The sequence below is a fragment of the Sitophilus oryzae genome, unplaced genomic scaffold, assembly GCF_002938485.1.
Source record: "Sitophilus oryzae breed Bouriz unplaced genomic scaffold, Soryzae_2.0 scaffold_1395_pilon_pilon, whole genome shotgun sequence".
NCBI classification, from domain to species: domain Eukaryota; kingdom Metazoa; phylum Arthropoda; class Insecta; order Coleoptera; family Curculionidae; genus Sitophilus; species Sitophilus oryzae.
Window position 1 is genome coordinate 1,313,000 of NW_022146054.1, and position 23,599 is coordinate 1,336,598.

The 23,599-nt window shown below is 31.1% G+C and overlaps 2 protein-coding genes across 3 annotated transcripts in view; both read right to left on the reverse strand.

The window, feature by feature from the left end:
• Positions 1–278: 278 nt before the first annotated feature.
• Positions 279–1,921, reverse strand: LOC115875733 (V-type proton ATPase subunit d). The gene is made up of 2 exons (XM_030891245.1): positions 1,681–1,921; positions 279–1,542 (listed from the first exon to the last, which is right to left on the reverse strand). Exons 1-2 carry the CDS (start codon positions 1,799–1,801, stop codon positions 617–619), a joined length of 1,047 nt encoding a protein of 348 aa, XP_030747105.1. The 5' UTR covers positions 1,802–1,921; the 3' UTR covers positions 279–616.
• A 1,540-nt stretch (positions 1,922–3,461) lies between these two features.
• The window catches only part of LOC115875734 (ribosomal protein S6 kinase alpha-5-like), a 276,844-nt gene continuing 256,706 nt past the window's right edge, over positions 3,462–23,599 (reverse strand). For both annotated transcript variants that reach the window (XM_030891246.1, XM_030891247.1), the window contains exons 7-9: positions 8,161–8,299; positions 6,900–7,077; positions 3,462–6,840 (exon numbers count right to left, since the gene is read on the reverse strand). In XM_030891246.1, the coding sequence (XP_030747106.1) occupies positions 5,163–6,840; positions 6,900–7,077; positions 8,161–8,299 (1,995 nt within the window). In that variant the 3' untranslated portion in view covers positions 3,462–5,162. The remainder of the gene's footprint in view (positions 6,841–6,899; positions 7,078–8,160; positions 8,300–23,599) is intronic.

A 23,599-nucleotide genomic window follows, 5' to 3' on the forward strand; every position in this document is an offset into this window, starting at 1 on the left:
ATTGTCATCATTTCCCGACATACAAGTAGATGTCCAATATGCTGCAAAGTTTTATTTATTTAAATAAGATAGAATCAAAATAGAATTTGAGTAGAATTTATTAGGCTATAAATATTATAAAATATTCTACCGGATTTTTCTAAAATATTTTAATAAAGATTGTGCACAAAAATTGATAGTAATTATTCATATTTTTTTAAGTTAAGTTTGTGAATATAATTTTTAATATTCTTTATGTAACTCATTAAAGAATTTATTTAACACAAAAAACATTTTAATCCAGCATTTATTTAATAACAGGAAAATAAAACAGATTTACAGTGATATGGTACATTTTAAAACAATAAAAGTGACATTCAGTAAATAAAATTTACACTTTAAATTGGTAATACAATGAGAAACGCTTTTCCTAAAACTAATTTATAATACATTATTTTCATATGAGAGTAATTTTATTAATCTACATAAATATTTTCTAATATTAACAGTTGTTTATATTAATTACGGTATTTATTAACTTTATGACATGAACAAAACTGAGCGAGGTCAAGAAATATCCTTACCAAAAAGATATCTATACCTGGAATGACAAGAAAATTTTGTAATACTGTATTTCTTAGAAAATATTAATGTAATTATCAATTTTTGTTCGGTGTTTCTGAGCTACGCATTCTGCAATCCAGACAATATTACGGCATTCTTGCTCCTTTAGTTTTAGGTATGAATAGAATACTCCAAAGTGGAATTGTTGTAGAAAAGCATTTACATTGAGGCGTACTTCATGTTCAAAAAATTTATCTTCCAATGTCTTGTCACCTGGATTATTGCCAGATCCTTCAAAAAGCTTCTGGTATTCAGCATAATATTCAGCAACCCCTTTAACCTGGTCATAATCTTCAGCCCTTGCAAGAGCTGCTAAGCCGTCAGGGTGTAGTTTTCCACAACGGGGATACAGCTTTGCACGGTCATCCTTAGACAGTTCAGTGCCAAAAGAGTTAATTGTAATAATTATAGCCCTTCTGTCGGCTTCAAAAGCAAGAATTTCACACATGGTTTCGGCCGTGGTGCCACCAATTTCCTTACAAAAAGCATAGAAAGCTTCCAAGTATGCTTTGTATAAAGTGTTTCTAATAATTTCAATGTTCATTTCATCCAGATCCTGCTCGGATATGCAATCAACAAAGAATGGTGCAAGAGGAGTGTCAACTAAAACAGCATTGTAGAGCTCTGCAGGAGTAGCAGCGACATGAATGGCCTCCATCTGCTCAAAACTTCCTAACGGATGACATTTTGGTATCAATTCTCCAATGGGCCTTTGATGCAAAGTACCAGTGATTAACAAGATAATATTATCGATCATATAACTGTATGTTATAAAATCCAAAAAGGTTGATAATGGTTCGACAGCCTGATTCCTCATATGCTGAAACTCAATCACAAGTTTTTCCCGAAGTTTGTTATCAATTGTTGAAACAGCTAAGGGTGACGGTTCATTCGCCAGAAATGTTCCATAATCTGTACTTTGAAGATGCAGTTTCAAATCTGAAATATAAAAAAAAACGTAACTAGAATAGTAATTTCATTTCTATAACAAGAAAAGGAGTATGACCGACCAGTAAAACTAAATTAAGACTTAATTAAAGGGTTGTACAGACCTAGCTTTTAATAAAACTAATTTACCTTCAAGGGTCTCACATTGAACCAGATTTAAGTAGTCAGTGTGCTTTAAAACTCCGCATTTAAAGCCTCTGCATAAACCTTCCAGATATCCATTATCAATGTTGAAAATACACCCCTTCATTTTTAATTATTTTATGGGAAACTGCCCTTTTAAATAAAAAGACGATGGACAAAAACACTAACACTACCTCCTTACTTCACTACCTCGCCCAAACGTCATATGATTTTGACGTTTTTAAATTTAAAGAGCACATGATCAAGATCAAGACGAAATCTATGACGAAAGTGCATAGAGATAGTTTCACACATCGCCACATGGTGTCGCATGACCGTAGCGCACACTAAAACGCGCACAATTCAAATTAAATAATATTTAAAATAAAAATATCAAAGTAAAACCTCTGACGAGGGGTAGGGGACAAGGAGAACGTTTAGTTTTAAAAATATCAATTTAGTTTAATCTCAGTGAAATTCGTCAAATTATTACAAAAAAATCAAGCTTTTAATTCTTTAAAGTTAATGATCAAACCTTTAATATACTCAAAAAAGATAAATACTCGACTTAAAAAACCTAAATTAAATATGAATGGTTATAAATAAATTCAAAATATAAAAATTAAATATAATTTCACATATTAAAAAATCTACATTCTTCCAGTAAATTTAAATAATTATTATGCATTTAAAGAGTTTAATTAGAAATTTAAATTTATATTATTATAGGATTATATCTCTATATAATGATCTAATGAACTTTGAGTGTTGAGTGTATTACCCTTTACTAATAAGAAGATTCCTTTATTGAATTCTCTTATTGTTCTTGTACCGTATGATCGAATAAAAACGGCGTCAGCGATGGCTAGAAAATGAAGATCGCTGTCATTTTATATGTAAAATTATATTGGAAATGTCATCGATTGTCATTTCCAAGCCAATTGGACGGAATTTTTTTTCGATCATACGGTATTTAGATACATTTTTTTAGTATCTTAGTATTTTATAAATACTTTTAGTTTGCTAAAATACCGTATGATCGAAAAAAAAACGGCGTCCAGTTGGCTTGGAAATGACGATCGATGACATTTCCCATATAATTTTACATATAAAATGACAGCGATCTTCATTTCATAGCCATCGTTGACGCCGTTTTTATTCGATCATACGGTACTTCGCGATGCATTTTTTACTTTACGATATTCAATAATAAAATGGACCAAATACCGTATGATCGAAAAAATAAGAGCGTCCAGTTAGCTTGGAGAGCATTAATGACATTTAACATTTAATTTTTTCCCCTTTAATTTTACATATAATCTGACAGCGATCTTCAATTCATAGCCATCGCTGACGCCGGTTTTTTTCGATAGTCTGGTACAATATTCGCAGAAGTGTTTACAAAAAATAACTATTTTATTTTGTAGATTTTCTTGCAGTGGCATTTATAAAATACTAAGATACTAAAAAAATGTATCTAAATACCGTATGATTGAAAAAAAATGCCGTCCAATTGGCTTGGAATGGCGAAATACACATAGAGGATTTTTTGAGATGAATCCGCCACATAGGTATATAGACATTTTTTATCTCAAACACTTTGCTTAGAAGTATCTTGTAACTTGTATCTCAGATACTTTTTCTGAGATATCTTGTACATCTCTGTTCTACAGATTTTTTTTTAATCAATGTTTCCATTAATGGAAGTAATAATTTCAAAAGTTGGCTGGTTCATTTTAATTTTATTGTTTCAATTAAATCAAGAAATGGGGAATGAAAGACATTTTCAAGGATAAAGAAATTTATTTCATTAACACAGGGCCAAACCTTTTAATACATTTTATTAGAATCGGGCCGCCGACAGATTCATAACAAAAATAACAAGGCACTGCAATCCATTTTTTGGTCTATTCTCTTTATCTATAACAAACATTTCTCTTCTAATTAAAATAAATAATCCCATTATTCAATAATATTGAACAAGCTACTTCGACATTACAAACTTAACATACTTCCTTGGTAATATAAAATTAAATACTAAACAATAAGTGACAAAACGGTTACTTTTATCTTTTTCCTGAGTGCAAAAACAATATACCAACTAAAACTATCAGAGGAAAAAAATTATCTAAAAAAGTTACCTAAAATATATTTTTACAAAATTGACTATGAAAGACGACGAGTTAGGAGATTTATGGCGTGTTTTGACATTATTTTGATATCGAACACGCTTTCCAAACTTACAAAACAAATTTATTAACATTTCTCGTGAGGCGCGGTTGCTTTTTCATATCTAAAAGAGCCATGAGCAATCATTGAGATCCTTCAATACAGTATATAGTCAAAATTGCTCTCAAGTTACAGTATTTCTTTTTCAAGACTGAAATTTATTTATAAAAAACATCTCACAACATACGTTACATATTCTACAAACATTTCAAAAATACTGCTTTCTTTATTAAACCACACTGACAATTTAAAATTAAAACAAACAAAAACTATTGACACAACTTTAAACATTACGTATGTTTCTCGATAATACTGATTGTTCCTGTATTAACTTTAAACTCCACACTTATTTTTTCAATGAATTATTGCAACCGCCCTCAATATCAACTTTCAACATCAATAGATTGTTTTTAAATGTAGAACAAAAATAGTTTATACAATCTCTGACTAATATATATAGTTTATGTTTTTATGTACAACATTTTTGGTAAGGGTATATAATATATATGAATTACCTATATAAATTTATGAAGTGCACTTCAATTAGATTCTTATAAAATATACAATAAAAAAGAAAGTAAAACGTGTGATACTTACATCAAACATTTCCTTTTTAATTACATTATCACATTTTTTATTTGTATTTTTGATTAGGTATGGTGGATAAACGCTGTTATCCATGATACTGGCAGTAGTTTTTTAAGAAGCCAAGAAAAAGACGGGTGATTTACATAAAATTAAAGTATTTATATCTCGAAATAAAATAATTAAGCAAAAGTAATGTCATCATTCTTTTAAAATAGTGTATAAAGATGTATATATACGGGTAGGTATATATTTTGTTCACATAAAAAGTATTGAATATGGACTATAATCAGATGGATTTAAAAAAACTATTTGTTGTGACAAAATTCCTTTTTGATACATACCAAAGACACATAAAATAATTTATTTAATTCGTTCAAATTAAAAACTCATACGTTTTCAAAACAAATAAAATGATATTAACATCAGCTTCTACTAAAAACTCAATGTCATATAGATTTTACTGAACAATCGGGCAATCAAATTGAAAATACTATTCCAAAACCCGCCCAATAATTCCATCTGATTATATGGTAATTTTTGACAGAATGCCATTTTTGAAAACAGTCTTTAATCGTGTCCACTTATAAAACTAATGTCATCGTATTAGCAGAAACGTATCAGATGAGAGAAAATAAATAAATTAAAATACAAAAATTAACTGGTAAAAATATCTATCGGGCTATCTTTCGTTTTGCTTTCAAAGGCGTAGTCTTTCTGCTCATTTTCGTAGGAGTATCACATTCATCGCATAAGGGCTCTTCCATTTTTCTTTTTCTCGTTTTGTGAGGCAACGAAATAAACGTAAGGGGGTCACTGTCTATTTCTAGTCTTTGCCTCAAAATTCGTTCACTCTGTCTAGTTTGTACGTACACTTTTCGTTCGCGCCGACGCTTCTCCGCTTTGCAAGACTCCACCGAATTTTTGTCGGACATTACGATACCGCTAGATCTGGTAGATTCGCGCGTAACATCACTCTCGCATTTGCTAAATTCGGAAACGCGCGATTCCCGCTCTAATCTCTGGACGTCGTCTTCGCGTTCTTTAGTGATGGATGGTTTCTCAGTCTTCTTCAGTTCTAAGGACAATTTGCTGCTCTTTAACGAACCGTCGCTGGTGAAGGAACTCGAGCTGCTGTTGTTGTCGGACGAGCTTTTCTTCTTGCGTCTCCTTTGGGCCAGTTTGGCGCTGAGGACATCTTGTAACCGAAATCCTTCGCGCTCCGCTTTGTGGAAGGCGTTGAATGTGGTTTGTACGGATCTTTCAGCGCTACCCCCGGAAGAAAGTACGTCTGGAGTCATCAGAGCGGTTTGAGGTAGTCGCTGATGTCCCTGTACCCAATCGTTGTTGTGTAAATCGAGCATTTGAAGTCTTTGGGTGGGAGTAACTGTAAGAAGACCCTCGACTACTTTCTTGGCATCATCGGATACGTCTTCCCACGCTGGCGAGTTGAAATTAAAGTCGCCACACTTAATTCTTTCCATTATAGATGTAACACTTTCTTCCCTTGAACGGGCATGGAACGGGGCTTTTCCACAAAGCATGGTATACAAGACGACCCCTAAACTCCACAAATCACAGTTTTCGTCGTAACCTTCCGGATCTCCTTTGAGAACCTCCGGTGCTGCATAGTGTAACGTAAAACACGGGGTGTGTAAAGACTCTTTCTCTCTCTTTAATCTAGCAAATCCGAAGTCAATGATTTTAATCTCTGCATCTTCGTCATCTGAAGTAAAAACTAAATTCTCCGGCTTCAAGTCACGATGCACAACGCCTCTTGCGTGCATGAAGCTTACTGCCGAAACTAACTTACGAAGGATAGCTGAAGCTTCGCTTTCCAAGAATCTAGTTTTCTGTCTGATTCTGTCAAATAGTTCTCCACCTTTCAGATGTTCCATGATTAAATATGTAAAGTGGTTGTCGTGTAAGCATTCGTGAAGGGTAACGACATTTGGGTGACCTTGGCAAGCCCTAAGCAGGTTGATTTCTTGAGTACAATCTCTTGATCGATTTACAATTTTGACAGCGTACTCTCTGCCAGTGTCTTTATGTACGCATCTTCTGCACACTGAAAAGGTGCCATCGCCCAAAATATGCTCCGAAAGATCCATCGCGTACTGTTTAAAGAAAGGCGAGTCGCTCAACTGTGACCTGAGCAGGTTGGAGTGATCGTGGTGTAGCTTTGGATTCAGTATGTTGTCAGAAATAGCATTCTTGGAAAAAATCACTGAGGGTGCTACGTAGGAATATCCTTTGAATATTTTGTCGTAGTTTGGTGGTACTATTGCTGGAGAATCCGTTGGAGGCATACCCGTAAATTCTTCACTAAAGTTTGAAACATCCAATTCGTTCCTAAAAAATAAGTCCACGTTACAAAACAATCTGAATTATATTCATTAGTATTATATTACCTAATAATGGGTTTGAATGGAGCTGGAATTTCCTTCCTGGCCAGTTTTTCCCAGTCCAAAGATTTGAAAAACGAGTGTCTCTTGAGTTCTTTTGCATCACCTTCGCCACCTCCTAATCGTTTTCTGGGATCCTTTATTAAAAGTCTCCTAATGAAGTCAGCTACATCTCTCCCTATTGCTGTAACAAATAGTTCCCTTTAAGTATCCACTTTCAAATATTGCACACCGAGATATTGATAGTTCGGAGTAAAAAATAATAGCTAATGTTTGGAATCAATTACATGTCTGTGTCAAATAAAACATCAAATAAACTGTGAGTAGATATAGTCTGTCCAGCGGAAGAATATGATAGTGACAGATATAACCTGATATTTTAATTAATAATATTTTCTTCTGGAATTTATTAGATATTACCTCTAGGGTGAGCCAAAAAACTAACCTATGGAATTTATGGATTAAAATGAACCTAATAGCCGAGAGAAAAATACCCCCGAAGGCAGGATTTTAGCTCAATTTTAAAAGGTGTCGGTTTTTCATTTAAATAACACGTAAAAAAAATCTTTTTCCGTTAAAAGTACCATAACTTTGAAACGGTTTACGATAAAAAACATTACATCACGGATTCTTGTAGAGCATAAAATTTACTAAAAAATCTATCTCAGAGTAATTTTTTTCAATTCAATAATTCGTATATTTGAAAGCTGTGAAAAGTGAAAAAAATCACTAAAAATAAACACTAAAACTGCATTTTTTTTCACTTTTCAAAGCTTTCAAATATACGAATTATTGAATGGAAATGAATGAATATTCATCGACACCTTTTAAAATTGAGCTAAAATCCTGAAAATGAATTTGTTCAAATTTAGCATGTCTTTCAGCATACTCCAGGCTCCGTTGTAAAATCAAAAGGGAAACCAATATTTGGACAGTTCAAAATTTGCATGGTATTTCTTCTGTTTCCAACGACGATGCACCACCCGGTATAATATGAGGTGTACACATTTAAACTGAATGTGAAAGCAATTTAGTAATGTCGAAAAACCCAATTTCAACCAAAAAGATTAATTGCAGATTCTTTAGGACATCCATAATTAAGGCACTTTTATAAAACTGGCTAAATAATAGCTCAGTGTTTGTATAGCCCTTTCATTGTATCGTTTCTTATCCTATCTATTTACAAATACATTTTTTTTACAGAAATAACTTTTATCGAGGTGATGACGATAGACTTAAAGCTAAAACACTTAACAAGGATACTTACATTCTGGAATTGGAGGAGTAGTCCTTAAAATTCTCCTGGATATTTCCTGCTGAGTATTTCTTTCACCTTCAACGGTGAACGGGGAAGCACCAGTTAATAATTCGTAAGTCAGAACGCCAACCGACCACCAATCCACGGCCTGAAAAGACAAAAAGAGACTAATTATTTTAAATAGTTTATCACGTCAGTACTTCAAAGCTACAAAAATGTTTCTGCAATTAAAACATCTGGTTTACATTTACATGGCAAATTGGCAATTTCATTACGACTGAATAAATCACAATAAAAGTTGTAGAAATTGTACAAAGAAGCATAATTAGTGACTATGCTGTATTATTTTTAGACGAGATGGTGTGGCAACTTAAGTATCTCATTTAAAAATAGATACAAAAGTATTGAAGACCGGTGGCATGAAAACGCTGCGTTCCAATATTTCTCTAATTATTTTCAATGAATTGGATTTTTCAAGTATACATTTTCTTTGTCTTATACAGGGTGGTCCGAACTGTATTTGGGAAACTTCGTCAGCATATTCTGTAGATGTATGTCCTTAAATGCTTAGTTTCGGAGATACAGGGTGTAGAAGTTTCATTTTTATTTCGAATTTTTCCAAATAATTTCTGAGCTATCGTCGATATTTAGATGAAATTGGTGTCTGGAAGTTTTTAACGTGAGAAATTTAATTTTCATGTCAATATGACTTACTTGTAGAGGGCGCCACCTACATATTTTTATTTGGTTTGAAGAGTAATAACTTTTCGTTCGTACCTGTGTAAAACTACTTAATGAAATAAAAATGTTCGTCGTTTTTTACGTAGAAAAGGTCTCTTGATAAAAATCGCTACGAGTAATGGTTTTTGAGATATTTGGAATGGAAATTATCAATACCTGTCATCATTGACATAAATTAAACACGTTGACTAAGGGTGTATTCCGTTGCTTACCTTGATTATGGTTTTATGTTCCGTTTCTATCGGTTTCCTAAAAGTTTTCTTATTATTATTACTTACTCTTCAAAACAGTTAAAACACAGGTGGCGCCCCCCTACGAGTAGGAGTCATATTGACATCGAATTCAAATTTATCATGTCACAAAACACCCAGATATTTTAAATAATTTATCACGTCAGTACTTAAAAGCCACCAAATATCGACTATACGGGGTGTTTCAAAACAAATGCGAAAAACTTCAGGGGGTGATTCCTTGTTCAAAATAAAGGGTAGTTTGCTTTATAAACGTTGGGTCAAAAGTCAACCATTAGGGAGATATCGCGGTACAAAGATGGCGGAAAAATAATGTTTTTATTTTTTATCTTGAAAACGAAAAGAGATAGACTAATGAAATTTTACGGAAGCATTACTGTTATGAAAACACACTTTCTGGTAATTTTTTCACTTTTTTAAAATGAGTGGAAGGGGTTGAAATCAACTACCCCTATCATTCTTGTTAATGAAATTTAGAGAAAAATCTTATCAAACACATGCAAAAAAAAATAATTTTGAAACTTTTTTATCTCTTGTGTTTTTTTGATAAAACTCACCGATTTGAAATTAAAAAATAAAATGTAAAGCATTACATATCAGGACAAAAAACATTTTTAGATAAAGAATCTAGTGGGCAGCTGTAATTTTTTTAGGAAAAAAATCTAGTCGGCCGCTGTCACTTTTTAGGATGTTTCTAATATTGTTTTATTTGACATTACCCTACTGCAATACGTTATAATCTAGATTATTATTATTATCATTATTATCACTAGATTCTTAATCTAAAAATATTTTTAGTCCTGACATGTAATGCTTTACATTTTATTTTTTAATTTCAAATCGGTGAGTTTTATAAAAAAAATACAAGAGATAAAAAAGTTTCTAAACAAACTAAACTATCCAAATTAATTTTCGTCGATTTTTGCATGTGTTTGATAAGATTTTTCTTTAAATTTCCTTAACAAGAATGATAGGGGTAGTTTATTTCAACCCCTTCCACTCATTTTAAAAAAGTGAAAAAATTACCAGAAAGTGTGTTTTCATAACAGTAATGCTTCCATAAAATTTCATTAGTCTATCTCTTTTCGTTTTCAAGATAAAAAATAAGAACATTATTTTTCCGCCATTTTTCTACCGCGATATCTCCCTAATGGTTGACTTTTGACCCAACGTTTATGAAGCGAACTACCCTTTATTTTGAACAAGGAATCACCCCCTGAAGTTTTTCGCATTTGTTTTGAAACACCCTGTATATAGTTCAGAAATTGTTTGGAAAAAACAGAAAGTTAAAGAATTAAACTTCTACACCCTGTATCTCCGAAACGAAGCATTTTAGGACATAAATTTAAAAGAACTTTTTTTATTTATTCTTACCTATAGAATATGCTGCCGAAGTTTCTCGAATACAATTCGGACCACCCTGTATAATCACTATTATGTAAATTAACCATTATAACTATGTTGAGAATAGTAGTGACAGCTTTAATTATAATATAAAACAAAAATCATTGTATAAAGTATTTTAGGTATAATATTGTCCCTTATTCCTCAATAAATAGCACCAATCTCTTTTAATCGAAATTTCATAAAGTCAAGACCATCAAATTATATTTTATGAATAAAATAAAAATACTTATATTTTTCCTCGAGGAAAAAATGTATTATAGGTATATTCAAATTAATTTTTCAATTACAATATACAATAATCCAGTGTATAAGAGAATTAAACGCTATTTTTAACCTAGAGACAAAGTACAAGGTTTTCCGCGACTTATTTATACAGCGTACTTGTTGCTTCTGTATTAAATGCAAACTGAAAAGGTTAATATGTTTTCAAGCTTCTTGAGCCTCAACGATTATGTATTATTGCAGCCCGTCTCATTCTTTTATCGTAAAATCTGTAATATCGATAAAAATACGAATTACTATACATAAATCACACGGTAATGTAAAATATTGCAATGCAAATGATTTCATTATTTTTTGTTTTTCATCGCAGACTAGAACAACTTCAAAAAATATTTTTGTGTTTCTAGACGAGTAGGCCGTTCTGAGAAATACTGGCGGCCATTCATATGGTTTTTTGACATTTGGTGGGTGTTAAAACGAATATCCAATGCGCCAATATTGTAATAAATTCACTTTTGTGTTTTTAAAAATATGCACACTTTTCAGGTTGTTCGACCTGTGGACAAAGGTACCTCTCCGAAACAGGTCAACAATCGCAACTTATTGTTGATGCATGCAATGCTATTTTTATAATGTATTTTTTAGATAACGATTATTTATTTCAAACCATTGCTTAATTTAATTTAAGATTAGAAAATTTGAGAGAGAAAAAAATATGAGGGGTATGATAGACGGATGATACAACGGACGATATGATACAAATAAATTTTAAAAAAGTTTCGTTGAAGCACTATTGGAGCTACAATTTAAAAATATTTTTACAACATACAGAGCGTCCCAAATAAATAAAAAATATTAAAGTTGTATTTTTTAAGTGGGACACCCTGTATATTATTACATTTTTAATTTCGACGATTAAAATAAAGGTAAATTTGATAAAGATTTATCACACTTAAACCTTACCGTTTTTGAAATATTTTGAATTTTGTGAAATTGCAGTAAAAATTTTAGGGCTTCATTTCTCCAAAGGTATCAAATTTTTTTAATACTAAATATTTACTAAAATTTATCTATTGATCAGTTATTGTGTTGCAATAATAAAAATAATACTACTTCATACAGAGTGTCTAAAAATTTATTTTAAATAATTTCTAGTTTTAAACGGCAATAACTTGTTTAGATTAAATGGAACACCCTGTATATTTTATGAGAATCAGATGCACAATTTAATTGTCTATCAAATTGTATTATACCATTTTTTACCTATGCCTTCAAGTTTTCGTAGAAAATGCATTTTCTTATAATTTAGACCTCATTTTTCAATATACCCATAAAATATGTACATTTTAGATTGTTTTTAAAGCAACAAATGTAAAAAATGTACAGGTGCTAAAAACGATAATATTATTAGCCCATTTATATACAAAAATAAAACTATTTAAATCTTTTTGTCATACGCTCCCAAAAACAGCTATTTTACGGACTCATTTCAGTCCGTAAAATGTTTCTTTTTCGGCCTAGGCCGTAAAGGTCGTCATGGCAACCTTTATGGACTAAAATGTCTAAATTCGTTATTTGGTTGTTTTATTTTGTCATTCGAAATTTGTCACAAAATCACATAAAATTATACATATATTTATAATTAAATTATTAAATACTAACAATATCAAAAGCTAAGTTATTTGTTTAAAGTAAGTACCTAGGTACCTATTTAAAAGAGGCTTTTAAATTAAAATATTCTTAAATTACAGTCACAAACATTCAAACCATCGTCAATTTGGTCGAAATATTCCATGCTGAGAGCAGTGTTAAGTGTTAAAGAAGATATTTATATTGACAAATTTCCAAAACTTATTGCTTTTTTGAAGAGGAATTCGGTTGGTTACGAGCCTAAAAAGTCTAAGGTTTTGTCCATAAAAGAGATCGTGATTTTTTGGCCACGGCTAGTGATGAAACTTATTTACTTACTAAGGTAAGTTTGCGATAATGATTTTTAAAATATATAGATGGTTTCTTATTCCATTGTATTTGATTTTTAAATTATTAAATACTAACAATATCAAAAGCTAAGTTATTTGGAAAAATAAAAATGAAATGAACAATTTTGTGCATTTTGAAAACTTGCATCTGCAATCGAAACGACTCCTCCATTGGCAGGTAAATTTACTTTCTGATGAGGTGGAGTAAATGCGAACGATGATGTACTTGGTAATACATCCGTGGAAGTGGTCGCGATTTTCTTTTCCCCCATTAGCAGTTTGCAAACTTTCTTCTTTTTCTCAATAGATTCTTCTATGTAACCTTCGGCCACTGTGGACGACCTAAATAATTATTGTTGTTTAGAACAAGATCGGAAAATATTAAAATTTTTACCTCCAACCTCCTAGGCGTTTCAGCGATGTAAAATCCACATCTGCATCTGCAGCAAGAGTAGCAGAACTACGTCGGAAACAATGACCTGTATATTCGTTTGGGTTCGACAACTTTAAAAATGCTGCTACAATCGATGGCATCTTCCCAAATGAATGAATGCCGACTCGTTGCACGGTGCATTTTCCTTTACGATAAGAGATGAAGACATAATCATGTGGTACATTTTTTGGCCTAAGACAAGCATATTTTCTATACAACTCAACTGGATTGACAACGTTCCCTTCGTTCACCACCGGAAACACTCTTTTGATATTAGTTTTTGTATCCGCAAGGGTAACTAAAAGGCAGCTGTTGTCTTTTTCTATGATGTCTTGCACTCGTAGAGAGTCAATTCTTCTCTTCTACATGCTCCACAAAGGCCAATGACAAGAGCTACCTAAAAAATCAAATACAATGGAATAAGAAACCATCTATATATTTTAAAATCATTATCGCAAACTTACCTTAGTAAGTAAATAAGTTTCATCACTAGCCGTGGCCAAAAAATCACCGATCTCTTTTATGGACAAAACCTTAGACTTTTTTAGGCTCGTAACCAACCGAATTCCTCTTCAAAAAAGCAATAAGTTTTGGAAATTTGTCAATATAAATATCTTCTTTAACACTTAACACTGCTCTCAGCATGGAATATTTCGACCAAATTGACGATGGTTTGAATGTTTGTGACTGTAACTTAAGAATATTTTAATTTAAAAGCCTCTTTTAAATAGGTACCTAGGTACTTACTTTTTCGTGGAAATAATTTAGCAATACATCTTCATTTACAACGAATACGCCATTTTGTCTTTCCATTCATTAAAAACATCATATTCTTTCTGGTAAATGGCACGAGACTTCACAGGAAGTAAATCCAACACGATTTCTTTGGCCTTATTAGCAATATGTTCGGGATTTTGGAACATTTTAAAATTGTTGATGAATTTGTGTGATTTTGTGACAAATTTCGAATGACATGTCAAAATGCGATGAAATAAACAAACTCGTTACTAAGATATGAATTTATAAGCCAACTTTTTCAAACATTATAATTTCAAATATGGAAAATTTGCAAATATGCGTTCTAAAAACTGTAAAAAGCGTATGACAAAAAATAGTGTATGTAACACGTACCTAAATTATGTTTTTTAGGACTCATCTACTATTTCGGACTCGGCTAACGCCTCGTCCGCAAACAGTAATGATTCGTCCTAAAAAACATCATTTTAGGTACTAGTTACATAAATAGCTATTATAAAAGAGTATACCATTAATTAAACATACCACCATTATTTCCGCTCAAATATTAATTACATACTTAATTGTGTTAGTTAATAAATTATTCTAAATAAATGTGGATTTGAATCAGGAATCAATATAATACCAGATAGGGATGCATGATTCGAATCGACTTTAATCGAAGATCGATCTTTTTGCCGAAAATATCGATTAAAATCGATCGATTTTTATCAAACGATCTTTTGGTAGAATCGATTTTTTTTCAAAATCGAAGATCGATTTTATTTATACATTTTTACAGGTTTATTTATTTGTTAGAATAAAAAAAACACTTTAGTTTTGCTTGAATATTTGATTCCGGTGCATCTCTAATAACAACTCCAAAATTCCGCCATCTAGCAATGAAAAATTAAGTGTAAGTGCTCGCTACCGCATGCGCCGATGTCTGTTTACCACTTTGATATTAGATTTTTGTCGGTGATTCCCATATTTTTATATTTTAGATAACAGAATATTTTTTGATTTTAGCTTCTTTCCAACCGACTGATATATCAAAATTACAGAATTTACCGGTACATATTCTGTGTCAAAATCATCATAAGCATGCAAAAAGCCGAATAATTATATTTTAACATTGTCATAGTATTTTTAATTTTTACAAGTATGTCTCGGTTTGTGTGTGTTTCTGATTCAGTTTGGGATGACCGTTATTCAGTTTCAATTTTAAATGTGTTAATAAACGGTGTTACGATTTTTATGTATCTAATTTTTTTATGATTATATCGTATTTTTATTATACCAGTACACCAATACATTCAGAATCGAATATCGATATTTAATAAGATCGATCTTTTGTTACCGATTTTTTTCTGGATCGATCTTGTTATGTCCGATCTTGAATCGATTCAAAATATCGATTTATTTTATTTTTGCGACATCCCTAATACCAGAGTACCTAAACCAACGAGTAGCGACAGTCCCGTTTTCAATTTTCTTTGCGGCTGCGCGAAATAAGTAGGTTACCTGTCATACGAAGAAGCGAAGTTGCCACTGTTGCCATTTATCAAATATCTCTATATACTTTATTTCAAGTATACCTCAGGCAACGAATCGTTTTTTTAATTATTTATTAGCAGTAAGATATTTTATACATTCAAATTTAGAAATAAGGATAAAACAAAACAAAACAAGATATGTATAAAACTTTATAATTAATTCCACTTCAAATTGTGAGCAGTGTATACCATGTTTATAGGACCACTTCATAAGTTGAGCAATTAAATATGTAGTCTATCTTAGCGATGGGAACTATCGAATGAATTATACTATCGAATGGTTAATAAATGAATGATTTCAACTATCGAATGGTTTTATTCGAATAAAATCATTCATTCATTTGTAAACTAAAGCATATGTGACAACCTCGCCGTGCGACTAAATGGTTATCGTTGAGCCACGACTATCGAATGCTTTTGATAAATGAAATTTAGTATTCGTTTGATTTTTGTATGCGTCAGTGCATTATTGGTTCTTCCAAATTTTTATAACTTCGCCGTATAAATACTGTGCTATTTTTGCGTTTATTAAAATAGTTAAAATACTAAAATAGTAGTTATTTTTTAATTTTATTTATTGACGATTGTGTGCATGTGCAGGTGGTCAAAATTTTTTCGATAATTTGTGTGGTTTTCCGTAGTCCGATCTTTCAATTATTTAATTTTATATGGTATATGGTCTATTTTTTAATGGGAAATTTTGGGAAGTAGCAATTTTTAAGAGAGATGAGATGACTTACAATTAATTTTAAAAATACATATTTGTATTTTAGATGTTTTAATAATACCTATGAATTAGTTGGAACTTAATAATTATATTTAAGTAATGTGGTTAAATAAATGGTTATCGAACTCAAACTATGGGGTGAGAAAATTAAAATGAAAATTTTACACGTGCCAATTTGAAAAAAAAAAAAGTTAACGGTGTTTGTATTTTGTTTATGCTAATTCTCTTACATGTAGTTTTTTTGCGAAGAAATATTTCATTTATTTTTTAAAGTAAATGCCAGTAAAAGTAAATATAATTTTTAAATAGTAATATAAAGCACCTAATATAAATAATTTTGATTTCTAATTTTTTTATTTATATTTTCCTTCCATTACACCGCTTGCTTAGAAAATTAATAAATGTTTATATTTCATGATTTTTAAAATTTGTTGTTAATATAACAAATTAGTTCTGTAATTATTATTATTTAATAAACCAACGTTGCCAAAAAATTTAGAGACTATATTATTTTTAAATAGGATCTAATATAAATAATTTTAACATCTAATTTGTTGTTTATATTTTGCTACTACTTAAAAAAAAATATTTATATTAAATGATTTTAAACTTTGTTGTTAATAGGCATAACAAATGATTACTGTTATTATTATTTATTAAACCAGTCTTTGCTTAAAAACATTAAAAATAATTTTCCTACATCTAAAATAACAAAAGTATTATTGCAGTGTAACAGCAGAATATTAATAAAAAAAAATGCAGAATATATAGACATACTATCCCTAATTAACTAAAGCAAAACAATAATATTCTTTGCTAATATCAACTAATACCAAAATATGGCAACAGCGCCTTTCATAATGTATTTTCTGTTTAAATACTAGCACCTCAATAAAAAAATAATGTGTCCTTATCTACATATGACTCCGCAAAAATCAAAGATGCTGGCTTCTTTTCATAGCATTGCCACCGACCGCTTTCTCGGAAAAACCTTACGTCGCCGGGCGACAACTAAAATTCAGTTAATATTTTATTATAATCGATCCTGACGAATAAATGAATTTCATAAATGAATGAATTTTATAAATGAATGAATTTTATAAATGAATGAATTTTATAAATGAATGAATTTTATAAATGAATGAATTTTATAAATGAATGGTTTTTGCTGCCGAATTACTAGAATACAATATTTCAAGGCAGATGACGGATCTATTCGATAATTTTTATTCGAATAGTTTTCAACGAATGTTTTCTTACTAACTGTCGAATTATTCGAATGAATTGCAACTATCGAATGTTTCGATAGTATTCATTCGATAGTTCCCACTACTAGTCTATCTGTCAAACACGTCAAAAGAGAGAGAAAGAAAATTTGGTCACACCACATCAAAAGAGCCGACGGTTTCTGTCGCTACTCGGCGATCTACGTACTCTGATAATACTAAGTTATGAAAATGAACGTCTCTGTTATAAATAAGCATTCGTCAAAAAATGAAATACAATTTTTAAGGTATTACTTTTTACCACATTGTCTAATACACATGCAAAATTCAGTTTTTTTTTGTATTTAGAGCATTTATTATTAATCAACACAATTGATGGCCAATTAATGTATATAGATTAAATACTGGAATTACATTAATTGGTCCTCTTTAATAAATATTAATACAGTTTCTTTTTATTTTTTAATGAAATAATAGTTTATTTATTTCATTCAAAAATAAAAAAACTTCGACAATATTAGTATCTGTACTCTTTAAAAATTTGTTACATCTTTAAAAATAATCTAAAATGTCAATATTCCATGGGTATATATTGATAAATGGGATCTAAATTTTAAAAAAATGTATTTTCTACGAAAACTTGAAGATATAGGTAAAAGTGGTATAATACAAGTTGATAGACAATTAAATTGTGCATCTGATTCTCAGAAAATATACAGGGTGTTTCATTTAAATTAAACAAGTTATTGCCGTTTATAGCTAGTAATTATTTAAAATAAAGATTAACACTCTGTATAAGTTAGGTACTCTCTAATTTAGACACTCTGTATAAGATAGTATAACTTTTATTATAGCAACACAAAATTTAGTAAATAGAAATACTTCAGTACAATATTTGATTTTAAAAACTTAATTACGCCTAGAGAAATGAAGTATTAAAATTATTACTGTATTTTGACAAAAACCAATAAATTAATTTTGAAAAAGACGACAGGAAAAATCTTTCAAGTTAAAGAGCTACCCAACAAAGTAATCAAAAATTTAGCTACTAACTACTTGTATAGTATGGTTTTTATTATTATCGAATTAGGGAAAAAATTAGGATTTTGCTGTTTACGCCCAAGACCAAGACCAAGACCAATCTCGCTCACCACTAAATGTATTTGAAAAATAAGAAAGAACTATATTATTAATTCTAAGGATTTTTTATTTATTTACGGATTAAATAAAATATAACTGGTAAATGTCTCCCGACGACAAAGATATTTTTATACCATTGTGTGGCAATGGAATTGTGCGCATTAACGCCGATCGCGTCCAAACGGCTCATAATAAAAATAACAATATTTTTAACGGCGACCTCTTTACATAAATTAAGTGAAGATACAAGCGCGGAATGTTTAGCGTTTCGATTCTGTTAAATAATATTCGGTTTACTTTCTTTTCGGGCGACATTCGTGCTCGATTCTGCGGTACCGTCTGTCCTTGCCAACAATTTTACCGTTTCAGGTGTCACGTCGTCGTAAAAGACGCAATGTACTATTTGCTAATTATTGATACTATACGGAACGAAGCTTCTTACTCCAGTTATATTTCTGATTCGTTTTCTACAGTGACACACTGATAAAAAAGATAGACTTGAACTAAAGTCGTCATCGTTCTCGAAAAAAAATATTTAGTGGCAAGAGAATTTATTTTAGCGTAAAAGAAAATATTTTGCCTGAAGAAAAACTCTCTTAACTCAAGAAAACTGGTACTCTTGAAAAATTCGAAAATTTCTCTTGAATCTATTTTCATTCAACCAAGTGCAAGTTACTTTGTTTTACGGTAATAAGAAAAATACGCTAGGAAGTACTTCATTCAAGAAACATGGTCATTTTTCCAATAGCTAAACACTCTTTTGATGAAAAATAATAATAACACGCAAAGACGATGACGAAGGACGGTATATACAATCAGTCGGCAGTCCGATCAGTCTTACATCATAGTACGCACGGGTTTTGTTGCTTGGAATTTTTCACTTGGAATTTTGCATAATTTGCTTTTTAAACGCATATCGTATAACAAATTAGTGATTGTTATTAACATGCATTTGTCATTTTTTATGGACAAATTTTAGGATATATGGATTCTTTAAAGGAGTTTCTGAAAGAATGGAAATTAGAGCATTTATTTGCTATATTTGAAGGTAAAAGACATTTACCTACTGCACCTGTTTAGATAATGCATGTGTGACTATAGATAGAATAAGAATATAGGTATCGATTTTTTTTATGCAAATAATATAATTACAAAAATTTTAGAATTTCAAGTCGTCGTATTAAAAAATTCAAAATGAGACCAAAGCTTATAATTTTAATAATTTATTTGCTTTACTTTGAAATCGTGATGTAACATTTCTTTGTAATTTGTAGAGTGATGAACCATCCCAAAAAATACCAAGTAGTGAAGAAGCAGAAATAACTACTATCGAGGAAAATAATATCACTTTACTTACTACAGACCAGGAAAACCTAAATTTATCAGAAAATAATATACCTCGTAATATGCCTGTATATGATGTATAGACTTCTCTTAGATCAAAATAAATTTTAGTTGAGTCAATAGTATTCGCTATTGGTTTAAGAAAAGTATCTCTTTAATCAAGAAATGTCCCTTTTCAATCAAGAATTTTTGCATGAATCAAAGAGACTATTGTTCTTGTAGCAAGAACTTCTTTGCATATTCATTTTGGGTCAAGAGTGAAATACTTTGGACAGATAGATTCTTCTATTCTCTAAAGTAATTTTTTAAAGCTTATGAAAAGATAGTTAATGCTTTGGGCAAAGAAACATCGTTCCTGGCCCTATTGAAAAGCGCCAATCTTTTGCGCGACCTTTAACCCTCCTGCCAAGCATTTGCCAAACGTCGAACATGATGGGCAGTTCATAGTAGTATATAGTTTACAATAATCACCAAAACCGCCTTGCCATATTGAAGAATAACTTTAAAAAAGAAATGATAATTGAAAAAATTGCAAAATGTTGGTGGCAAGTTCATTTCGCTCTTAAAAATTAACCAAGGCGTGTATTGACATGATCCAAAAAATAAAATGCTCAGGACACACGGTATTGACCACAAAATTTTATTTTAGGAAAATGTACACAGGAAATTGTGTAAATTTTCCTAAAATAAACACAGGGTGTTTTAAAGTTAAGATTAAAAAATTAAAATGGTTTAGAAGACTATACCATCAAAAATTATCGCATCAAAGTGATCTTTGAAATGACAATCAACGATAATTTTTATCTGGTTGGCGTACACAGTTGAATTACTAAAACTAGACTAAAACAGAATTATTATTCTATAACATGCATCCGATACTTGTGAAATTAATAATTACCAGATATCTCAAACGTTAATTTGAGTTGCACAATTCAACTACTTAGGCTTTTAATTATAAAGAAGGATTCCACGGTGAGAAAGTAAAACAAGCTGAGTATAAATTAAATCCACACGAAAGAGAAATTTTTATATCTGTCTGATATTCCTATTTTGTATACGTATTCGAAATATTATGTTAAAAAAATGCACGAGAGAAAAGTAATCGTTTTTAAAACATCATAGTGTTTTCCAAGTTGCATAAAAAGTGAAAGTCAAGTCTATATCTAGTATTTCGTTTTTATAAACCTGCCAATACAACTCCAGACAAAAAAAAAACAGAAAATAATTGAAACTGAAAAAGAAAACGACTATGAAACTAGAATAGAATTAAAATGTTGCGTCAAGTTGTTTCGAAATATATTTTATGGAATCGCAACGAATTAATTTCGTTTTTTACGGTATTAAGGATCTGGTAAAGGTCACTAAAGTGAACTCAAGCAATAAATAACTTTTAGATTCTAAAGAATATTATAATACCAAAGAGAACAATGTTAAACATTTCGGTGTTAGGCATTGATGATAATAATTTTCTAGAATACAATAATTGGAATACAATTCAGATTGGAACCTTTGGTTTTACAACAGAAAGTAGTGACTTACACCACCACAATACACCAAAACACTTTATTTTACACCCTGGGAGCACGTATGATTTAATAAAACTTTAAATTTTACTTTTTACAAGTCCTTTTCGAATGTAGTCAGTCAATTTTTCGTTTCTTGATATATTAGCTCAAAGCAAGTTTAAACCATTCTGCAATCAAACTGTAAAATAAAATATTTTCATGTAGATATTATGGTAAATTGGTGGTATTCTATGCTTTTGTACCAAAGTTATAAACTTTTCAGCAATGAAAATTTGCAGTGCTCAAAAAGAGCTCATTTTTCTCAAAAGAATCAGATATTTATTGCCTTATTATTGATATCCACATGTACTACTACTTATTCTTTTTATTATCTTGCAAAAAAAATGAATAAAAGCTGTCCCCTAGCTTCTAGCCACTCTATCTTGTTTATTTTTGATTTTAACAAAAAAGTATAGAGACCATTTTTGCGTAAAATTGGACTCATAACTTATTTGAAATTTTTTTCTAGACCTTACCGTTTATCCGAAATGTCGAAAAAATAATTTTATTTCTTTCTTTCACCCCTTCTTGGGGGTGAATTTAAAAAAAATCTTTCACAATTCGTTTTTAGATCTTTCAAAGTAAAAAAATCAAGTTTTTACCAAAACTTCGTATTTCAAGGCCTATTTTCTTGGAATATAGTTACATTTTTACTCTACTAAAAAATAAAATAACACTAGGTACTTGACTACATCACACCAAAACAATTTACTTTAAGCTCTGGAGATGAGTATATTCTCATTCAGAACCTAAAAATTTGTAGAATAAATAAATTAGTGGTTTCAATTATATTTTATAGGGTTTACGATCATTCACAATATCTTCTAACCAAAATATCCCTTGATAGATCATAATCAAAAGCCAAAGTAGCATTACTCGCAAATGTTCTTCTTCTTCTTCTTCTTTTAGAAGGCGTATCGCCTGTTTAGTTCGGGTTTCCTCCTCGTCTAAGGAAGTCTCTTGCGAGGTTGACTGCCAGCTGTCTTGCCAACGTTTAGGTGGTCGTCCAGTAGGTCTTCTGCCATGGGGTACGTTGTTGCGAATTATTATGGCCATTCTGTCGGGGCCCATTCTATTGACATGCTGGTTCCATTCTCTTCTTCTCTGTCTTATCCATCTGACAACGTCGTTTGTTTGGCACTTTTCTCTTATGTCTACATTTCTCTGTCTGTCCCTCAATGTGTATCCAGTTATCATTCTTAAGGTCTTCATTTCAGTAGTTTGTAGGATTCTCTTTGTTACTGATGTTTCAGCTCTGGTTTCCGCACCATATGTCATCACTGGTCGTATGCAGGTTTTGTATATTCTTGACTTACATTCTGTACTCAAATGTTTGTTTTTCCATATGGGATATTTAAGATGTCCTGATATTGCGGCAGCTTTATGGGCTTGTTTCCTTACTTCTTCTTCCAGGAATCCTGAGCTTGTAATTTTGCATCCGAGGTACTCGAATGACATTATCTGATCAATAGTTTTGTTTTTTATTACCAATTTGCACCGTAGAGGCTCCTTTGTAATGGTCATGCATTTGGTCTTATTTGTGGAAATTTGCATGTTAAGTTTTTCTGCCTGTCTGTTAAAAGCTTGTAGTATTCTTTGGAGGTCGTCCTCTGACTCTGCAATAAGTACTGCGTCATCGGCATAGCATAATATGTTTACTTTATGCATTCCCATTCGGTATCCTAATCCAGTATTCTTGACGGTTTTTATTACTTGATCCATGATTGTTTTGAATAACAGAGGGCTGAGGCTGTCGCCTTGGTGAATACCAGTTATAGTTCGAAGATGCTGCGTTAAGGTAAAGTTTGTTCTTATTTGGGTTGTTGTGTTTGTGTTTAAGTCCTTGATAAGTTCTGTGAGTTCTTTCGAGACATTACTGCTTTCCAAGATGGTGATGATGTCTTTTAGTTGGACTCTATCAAAGGCCTTTGTTAAATCTATAAAACATAGATAGGCTGGAGAGTTATATTCTAAGGATTTTTCAACTAGTTGCCTGAGTATGAATAGTGCATCGGTAGTTGATCGGTTTCTTCGGAATCCTTGTTGTTCCTCGCTTATTGGCACTATTGAGGAGATTTTGTCCGCAATGATCTTAGTCAGAAGTTTTAGCGAGGTGCTCAGT